The 9,848-nt window shown below is 37.1% G+C and overlaps 1 protein-coding gene across 1 annotated transcript; it reads right to left on the bottom strand.

The window, feature by feature from the left end:
- Nucleotides 1-5,670: 5,670 nt before the first annotated feature.
- On the bottom strand, nucleotides 5,671-7,701 carry LOC130499697 (uncharacterized). Its single transcript, XM_056994031.1, has 2 exons — nucleotides 6,724-7,701; nucleotides 5,671-6,590 (listed from the first exon to the last, which is right to left on the bottom strand). Exons 1-2 carry the CDS (start codon nucleotides 7,345-7,347, stop codon nucleotides 6,570-6,572), a joined length of 645 nt encoding a protein of 214 aa, XP_056850011.1. The 5' UTR covers nucleotides 7,348-7,701; the 3' UTR covers nucleotides 5,671-6,569.
- Nucleotides 7,702-9,848: the final 2,147 nt, after the last annotated feature.

The raw sequence follows: 9,848 nt of genomic DNA, 5'->3' as shown, positions 1-9,848 counted from the left end.
GAGCTTTTGAAGAGAAGAGGCGCCCTTGCTTTAGCTGCTTGCTCTTTGGAGATGCTCGACCTCTTATTGCTAACTTCTTTGATGCAGCTAAACCTTTTGGATCTGGGCTACGCAGTCCCCTCCTCTTGTTTATGTTGGGCGTAGTCCCTAAGGACGTTTGTTGCTTCTTGTTGCGTTCCATCTCCTGTCCAGTGGGGATTTCTTTTTCTTTGCTCGTTCTGTCCTTCTCTTGTTCTCCTAATTCTCTTCCTTCTTTGTTCTGGAGCTCACGATTCTGTGTACCTACAGCCTGTGAGTCTGGTACGAACGTCTCTTCCACCATGTCCTCATCTAACAGATCATCGTTGTCCAGCATGTCCTCATCCATTTCAAAGTCAACACTAGCATATTGATCTTCCAATTCCTTTAGTTCCTCATCAGTCATCCCTTGTATCTCATCCAACTGCTTCCTCGGGTCTCCTTGTCCCAACATATTCCTTTCTAGCTCCGGCTCCTGTGAGCTTCTCCTTCTCCTAGGCGGGTGGTCAGCAGCTTCCGTGTCTCCTCCCGGTGCCTTATCTTTCTCTGTAGAGTCTTCTAATACCTTTTCTTTGCGCAGGTACACCTGATTTGCAGGGAGTTCCGTTTGGAGAGGCTCACGAAGCCTGAGGATTCCGTTCGTCGTCCTAGTGGGCACGAGTTGCGTACTTTTCTCCCCGTTGTCAACTGCAACTGCTTTTCCTTTAAGTCTGCGTCTTTTTTCATCTTCTGTTTCCAGGTGAGCCTCTGAACCAGACCTTCGTATGGGAGAAGATGCAATATGATCCGTAGCTTCTCTCTCCATCGACCTTCTTGGTTGCCACTCCACTCTTATTTGTTGTCTAGGCGATTGATGAGTTCTTCTAGTGGCTTCCTTCCTCGTGTATCTATGTATCTCCGAGATAGTTCTTTGAGAGTCAGGGGAGTTCCTGTTTAACCTTGAGATTTGTTCCGTGCCTCGACGCTCTCTCTCTTGTTCCTGGATTTGCACCTCTTGAGAGTTCCCCCGATTTTCTGAGTTGTAATTTTTAACTCTCCAGCTGGAGGATGATGCAGAGTCACCATAACGTCCTCTGTTATAACGACTTGCAGAGTCTCGGTTACTGATTCGCGAGTCCTCTCTATTATCTCTGCGATAAGGGTGATGTCTCTCCCGATTCTGGGGATTTCCTTCATAGCTATGCTCCAATCTCTTCCATACATTTTTCGCCTTATCATCTCTCTTACTCAAGATGCTCCTCCTTAGATCACCATACTCTGTTTTCCGAGTTTGTTCTGTTCTGGCACTATCATCTCTCTTAAAAGACTGTTTCGCAGACTTTCTCTCCGCCTCTGAACCGTATGGATGTCTTGAGTAAGTATCGTTGGTCCTCGTTAAGGTTTCTGTCCTTGTATGTAGTTCGCGACCTCTTATCGGGGCAGAGAAGGCCTCTCTCGCTGCTAGCTCTTCTTTTTCTTTTTTCTCCAATCTTGCCAGACGATTAGCTTCTCTCTGTTCTGGCGTCAATTCAGGACAAGTACCTTCTTCGTGCGAGATCATTTTACACGTGAAACAGAAGCGATGCAGTTCTTCATATGCTAGAGACACATTGATCACATCCCCATTAGCATAACCCGCTTTCCTTTCAAACTGCAATGGCTCATCAGCATTAATAAGAACCCTCACTCTTCCATTATCGACGTCAACCTTATCCACCGCTCCCAAGGCGCGGCCAATGGTTCTGTATGATTCATCTTTCTTGTAGTGAGCCGGGACGCCTTTTACTGTAACCCATAGGAGTAGAGAGTTTGGCTAATCCTCCTCTATCATTGGTATCCATTTTTCTAGCGAGAAGGTCCACTTATTGAAATGGCAAGGTCTTCTGAGAAGCACTTTCTGGAGGTCCTCTTCCTTGTCGAAATCAAACTGGAATTTGTTATTCCCAAGGTTGGTTCCTCGTACTCTTCCTTCGACGTCCCATATGTTACGTTTCGGCATGTGTTTAATAAGAGCATCAACACTTCTACCATCACGATGGAACATCCTCCCCACAAGGGATAACTTGTGTTTCTCCACAAGATCCATGAAGTCAAATTCTGGTACCTTAATGATCTCGTCCTCTTTTCGAGTACGTCTTTGATCATGTCGGGCTTCTTCCTTCATGTATCGTTCGTTTTTACCCCGATACATCGTCACAGATGTTACCGGTATCAGTGAAAATAGCACCCTAGTATAGGGGAGTTGAGCAATCTATCAGAATCTCTCAAGTTCCTTAGCGTGGGGATCACGGGATCGAAAGTTAGGTTTTGATGCTTTCAGGAAAGAGAACACTGCAAGGGGCAGGAAAGCTTAGGTAGAGAGGAGTGTGGAGTAGTCTCCCTCTCTCCTACGCCGTCGGGAACGCGTTAGATCCTCCGCCTTAGTCGAGGTGGCTCGGATCTGAGAATCGCCTCTGCACTCGCCAAAACCCTAGCCGCTTTTCTTAATTGGTATAATTGTATCCAAAATACTTGAACATGTCCTTGTTGCTTGTATAAGACAATAAAATGGCTTTCTCAGCATATAAACTTTCTTACTTACTTCATTTAACTCAAAACCCTTTAGTTTCTCAACATACACATCTTCCTTGAACTTTCCATGTAAGAATGCAATTTTCACATCAAAGGGAAAAACATTCCATTCTATTTGAGCCGCCACACTAAGGATGCTGGAATTGTCATAAATTCATTTGTATCTATTTTTATCTGAGTCATAACGTCGACACTTAAAAGTCGTATTAATATTAGATGGTTATAATGTTTTGGTAGAAACCAGTTATATAGTATACTTTTAATATGGATATTTATTATGATATATGTAATATATAGTTGTATTTGCATGGGCTGATAATGTGATTAAAATTCCCTATATATTAAAGGAGAAATATTTAAAAAGTTATAACATGTAGTTTGTAATATTTAAAAAGTACATGCTGAGTTGTCACGTAATTGAAATGCTAATTTTACTTACGTGGTGGTTTGAGAATCAATTGAAAATTTTGTTACTCCAAATTAAATTGTTAGGAAATGTAATATTATATAGTATATCTATTATAAGCATTCATTTATCAAATATGAAATTTATTATCTATTATTTCTTTAAATAAAACTTAAAGAATTACCTAATTTAATTGAAAAAATATATATGGCAATTAATGAATTTAAGTAATAAAGTTTTGCTAACAATCTGTATACTTTTTTATCATTTTTGATTAATTTTTTATTATTAAAATAAATTACACAATTACATCAATCATATAATAAAATTTTATATTGTTTTGTATATGTTGTATTTTGATTTTTTCAAAACGAGTCTAAATTACTAAAACTGCTAAACATCTCAAATAAACTTTTGTGATTGAGGTGTAAACGTAATAAGATACAATTGTTATAAAACCATATAAATAAATAATTTTATTTAATAGGTGTTTATGTTAGTATATATATATATCATATATATGTATATATTTCATATCATTTAAATTAAACTATACATCATATGAAAATACATAGTTATAATTTGATATTTGCATTTAACATATATTGAAAATTGAATATTTTAATTTTGAAATATTCATTGTTTTTTAAATGATTATAAATTATTGAAACCACTAACATCCCACATTAAAAATAATTCGTTGGTGTAAAATTTTGTTACACAAATATACAAATAATCATAAAATAATATGAGTAGAAACTTCATTTAATAAATATCCATATTAAAAGTATACTATATATCTATGTTCATATCATCCAACGTGTTCAAAACTTATCATCTCTGCCTTCTCTCTAAGAATCCTTTGCCGTGAACAGTTATTCCGGCCGACGGCGTGGACTCCCATAGCCACCGTTGGTCCGGTTCTGGTTTATTCTCTTTCATTTTTCTTTGTATGTTTTTTTGGGTGGGAGAGGGATCTTTGGGTTCTAACTTTTGTGTTTTATCTAAGAGTTTTTAGGTTTACAGGAGGTGGATGCTTATACAGCTCCGTCGTCGCTGGGCTCTCTAAGCTCTGAGTCGCCGGCATCTGTGGCCTTTTTCTGTGAAGGCGGTGTCAATAGATCTATGGATTGGATCTGTTTCTTGGAAGTGGTTCCCGGTGGTTCTGTGATTCTATATGTCTTCGCTTGATGGTTTGCAGCGGATGAGATCTCGTCTCTGACTTATTGATGCTCTCCGGTGATTAACCTTAAGCGATGAAGAGGATAGAGATGTGTGTGGGTTTCAATGAAGTTCCGGCGAGATTAGTGGTAGTTTCTTCTTTTCATGGTCTGGTGGGATCCGGTGAAGTTGCAGAGTTTGCGTGGCCGTGTCTGTGATGGCATACCTCTGCTAGAGTTTTCTTTTTGTTGGGCTTTAGGTCCAGTATTGTTGTTTTTAGCTGGCCCGTCTGTTTGAGCTTTCTTGTTTGTTGATGTACTGGTTGGTGGACTTTGCCCTTGGGCTTGTCCCATTTAACTAAAATTTAGATGGAAAAAAAATCTATGTTAATATCATTTAAATTTAATTATACATCATATACAGAGACAAGATTGATTGTTTTGATATATTTAACCTAAAATAATCGCAAAAAAACAAGAGCGATCGTTTAATTTATATACGCACAACAATTTGTTACATAATATTAACTGATTTCTCCATGGATACGGATCCTCTCGTTTGGTTAACAGAGTCAATATGAGTCTGTAATGTTGCTGACAAAAAAAAACAAAAAACGGATTTCTTCGTTATTTAATATATAATTATTATTTTATTATTTAATAATATGCAGAAAAACATAAAATAAGTAATAAATATAAAATATTTATTCTGCACAAGACGCTGATCTTAACCTAAGTATTTATCTCTTTAACAATTTTAATTCTTAAAAAAAAAATCTGAGGCCAAAACAAAAGAACAAAATGAGAATGAGCTCCTAAATCAATATTTATATCGAGTAATAACCAAAATTAAAAAAAGGCATAAAAATAGAAAATATTGAAGATAGATAGGATTAACACGTGAACGTAAACTTCTTATAATCATAATTAACTTTTAAATTTCTTAATCATGATATAAAACTGAGTTGACATAGTTTCACTGTACCAAATAGTATGTCTGAAATTCTTTAGCCTAAATGTTAGGTTTCTTATGCGATAATTGATTTTTTGACTTGAAATATTTTTAGAAATGAGATCGGCTCGTCAGTAAACAAATTATTTAGTTAACAAAGAAGTTTTTAAAAAATTGTTTAAAGGCCAAAAATATTTATTCGATCAAGAATATAAATTTTATTTTTTCATACAATATTTTTAAAATAATTTTCATATAACACAAGACAAGACGCAAATCTTATCCTACTCAATTTTTAAATTGACTGTCGTGTCAATTGACTGAGACTATAAACTACATTAGGTTAATAAGTGTTGATTATATAAAGCCATTGTATGTGACATAATAGTCAATCGACACAAAATACACAAAGCTTGTATTAAGTATTATGAAGTGGTTTACACATTATGTTTTAGGTTTAGTGATAACCGGTTTGTACCGGATAGATGATAGTCGTATATAATCACCTGTACATTGATATTTTACTCTTAACAAAAACAATTATAATTTCCAGATTCTCTTGTGTTCATCTTCCTCACGAGAGCTTTGGTTTCTGTTCAATATCAAGTTTACTAAAATGGTAAAATATCAATGTACAAGTGATTATATACGACTATCATCTATCCAGTACAAACCGGTTATCACTAAACCTAAAACATAATGTGTAAACCACTTCATCATACTTAATACTCCCCCTCAAGATGTAAGCCATTACATCTTGGACATGAAGAACACAATGTGAAGTAGAGGAGACTGAAACTGATAACAAGAAGCTCATCTGGTGGTCTTGGCAAAGAACCATAAGGAATCTCAGTTAAGAAACCAAAATGAGCAGAAATAGTCACATATATGCATCCGAGGAAGCCATAGTCCTCGTTGAATAGGTGCAGAAAAGCTTGAGACAAGCTCTGCTTCAGCATTAGCTCAAGGCCAGAAATCTCTGTTCTGTCACTTTGAATACTGACCTGCATAATTATCTTTTCTGCTATGCGATTAAGGACATAACCACCAAGCAAAAACTTATAAACTGTATTGACGCCATTCATCAATGTACCAACTGCAGCAGCAGTACAATCATCACTAGAACATGGTCTAAAAAGCTCTTGAACGCCATGTCTTTTATCCAGAAAGAAAGACACGTCTTCACACTGCACATCACTCCAAATGTGTGGATCACACAACAAAGTCAAGCTCTCAGCAACACTGAACAACAACGTCACGTAGTGCGCACTCAAAGTCTTAAAACCAACAATCATCTTGGTATACTTCAGCCATAAACCAATTTTTGCATAAGCTTGTTGCTTCTCAATTGAGATCAAACGGAACCAGGAGCTTAACTGTTGAACCAGTGCAGCATCTTTAATGGCATAGAAGATGATAAGTGAACCATGAACAAGAGAGGCTATCACTTGCAATTCTCTTAAGTTCATCCACGCCAGGAGATCTACTTCACAAGCCAGAGATTCTAAGAGCAGAAAACCATAGCAATCAGCTTCAGAACCACATAAGTCTAAGCAGCAGGGATCAACAGCGACCTTAAGTCTCTCCCCCTGTCCACAAAGATTCTTAGAGATTGAGTGCATAAACCAATCACATACCGCATCAGTGAATCTGAGCCATGAATAAGAGATGAAACAGCTCTCAGGTGGCCGTGGAAGAGATCCGTAGAGGAGAATAACTTCTGGTGGAACAATGAGTTCAATCAAACCAGAGAACAGTGAATACGAGTTCATCGCCAAATCAGGCATAAGATCGACTAAAACCGAGGAAAAATCGTCAGGAATAGAAGAGTTCCAAGCACACAAGCTTGCTTTACCAGTATAACACCCAACCTTGTGAGCAATCACCATCAAAGCAGCTGTAGAATGATCGGTGGAACAACCGAGAGAGATCTGGAATCGATCCGGTTGAAGGAAGAGATGCGATTGGACTAAATCCAGAGATTCCGCGGATGTGACAGCTCGCGAAGTTCCAGAGGTCTGGTTGACAACCACTGGAGAATAAATCGGAGATTCATCTGTCGAGGCGGTGGATCGAGTCGATTTTTGCAGAATCAATTGTTTGAAGAAAGGCGTATGGATTGAAACCGGAGAATCTGCATCAACAGAGCTACGCGAAGCGTGAATCACCGGATTTGACTTCACCGGTAAAGCTATCGGAGCTGAAATTGCTGAAGCAGTAGATCCAATCAAGTGACGCAGAAAGTTCTTCAGAGAAACCATCGCAAGAGGAATTCAATCGGTAATAACACACGACTGAGCTCAACAATGGCAGGTTCAAGCGGAAGAAGAGCTGGATGGCTCTGATACCATTTTAGTAAACTTGATATTGAACAGAAACCAAAGCGCTCGTGAGCAAGATGAACACAAGAGAATCTGGAAATTATAATTGTTTCTGTTAAGAGTAAAATATCAATGTACAAGTGATTATATACGACTATCATCTATCCGGTACAAACCGGTTATCACTAAACCTAAAACATAATGTGTAAACCACTTCATCATACTTAATAGCTTGCAACGGCTAAAATTCTAAGACTAATAAATTAAGACAAGAGTTTGTTAACTTTTGAGATTTTATCTCAACGGTACTAGCAGCCGTCTTGATCCAGTTTGTATGCTTGTAGATGCTTGGTAGAGACACGACTCCAAACGTCGTGCTAAAGAAATCTCGATTTCATTTATTTATCTTTTGCTTCAAATAATCATGTACACTTAAAACCCTAAGTTTTAGATTTGTTTCGGTATTTGCATTAAATTTTAGGCATATAAATTTACAGGTTGATTTATATATTGCTATAAATTGGTATGAATTCCAACAATAATATCAAAACCTACTTGTATAATATTAAAACTGAATGTGGATTTGTGTATCCCCTATATATTAAAGGAGAAGTATTTTTAAGGCTTTCCTTAAACGATTTTGGTGAGAATGCATGAGAAGGCTCCATTCCACATGTCACTTTCTGAGCGAGTTTAAGAAAAACGGATCATTTAATTCTTTGCTTTGTTTCCTTATTTGCTTCCATTACAAGAAACGTAACCAATTTTTTTTTCATTCATGGTCGCACTGTTTTTTTGTACATTCGTTTTGCATAGCTCCGAATTAAATATCTAGAAACAACTATATTTCCAACTTATGGTTTGAATCCCCATCTCAGCATGTGGATAAAGATCGTACGAAACTCACCACCACAAACCAAAAACACTTAGAAGCATTTCCTGTCGACGATAGAAGGATCCGAGTCATCGTTCTCTCCCTTCGAGTCTTGCCGTCTTCTGTCGCTGGTTCTTGACCCGAGATCGATGAGGCAGCCCTTAGCGCTGACGAGAAGGAGAAAAGTTAGGGAGAACATAACAGGTTTTCTACTGGAAAGCATGCAAAATTAAACTACTTGGCTTCTCTCCCAGCATACAAACGTTTCTGGACAAGTCTCATGCCCGCGCTAGGAGAAGAAGACTACATCTACGGTAACCAAATCCTTAACAAAGAAGTCGACGTCACCAAGATCAACCGAGAAGAATGTGCGAAGTTCATCGACATGGTATTCAAAGCGCAGAACAGGACAACGAACGGATCTTGACGAAGCTAAGGAAGGGGATCGATAAAGTAGGGGTAATACTTCCGTCAGTGGAAGTGAGGTACAAGAATTTGAATGTGAAAGCTGATTGTTACACCGGTGATAGATCTCTTCCTTTGCTTACTAACACGGTGAGGAACATGGTAGAGTCTCTTCTTGGTTTGGTGGGGATCCATCTTGCAAAGAAAGCACAGCTTACGATTCTTAAAGATGTTTCTTGGATTAATTGTTAAACCTTCGAGGATGACGCTTTTGTTGGATTCTCCCTCTTCTGGGAAGACAACGCTTCTGTTGGCTCTTGCCGGCCGGAAGCTAGATAAGTCTCTTGATGACACCGGGGAAGTGACTTACAATGGTTACCGCCTTAATGAGTTTGTTCCCATCAAAACACCTGCTTACATTAGCCAAAACGATCTCCATGTTGGTATCATGACCGTTAAGGAGACTATTGATTTCTCTGTTCGGTGTCAAGGCGTTGGTTCCCATTATAGTGTAACTTATTAAACTAAACTGTTATATATTCTTTTATGTACATTGTGTGACAAGTTATGTAGTCTAATGGTACCTATCTATAATATGGAAGATCTATTAAACGAGCTGGCGAGGAAATAAAAGGATACATGGATTTTTTCAGTACAAGTGACTATTAAACAAGACACTATGTACACCATTTATACAATTACTTCTCAGTAATTTCAATTTTGCAGGATCTCTTTATACGCATGTTTTAAAATAGACAATATTTAATTAAAATTTTTGGTTCGGTAATAAATTATCTATGCTGGCTAAACCGGACTATTATGCTTCTGAGATTTTTACTTCGTATTGTTTCCTTTTGTCATATGTCCTCTCATTGTTTCTGTTGTGTCTCAAGACCTAGACGCAATATATTTTTTAAATAGCACAATTAATATTTATTTATTTATTTATTTTAAAGAGAGTTATTTAATATATATAATATATAATATTTATATATTTATTTGAATTTATATATTTAAAATAGAAAATTGATAGTCTTTAACTAAAATTGATTATATAGTTAGATAGATCTAAATTAATATCCAGATAACCAGATCTGAATCTGATCCAAACTAAATATTTGGAATATCAAAAATTTATAAATCTTATTACATATTTATGTTA

This window comes from Raphanus sativus, chromosome 9, assembly GCF_000801105.2.
Source record: "Raphanus sativus cultivar WK10039 chromosome 9, ASM80110v3, whole genome shotgun sequence".
In the NCBI taxonomy this organism is placed as follows: Eukaryota; Viridiplantae; Streptophyta; class Magnoliopsida; order Brassicales; family Brassicaceae; genus Raphanus; species Raphanus sativus.
This window is presented reverse-complemented; position numbering and strand designations above follow the sequence as displayed.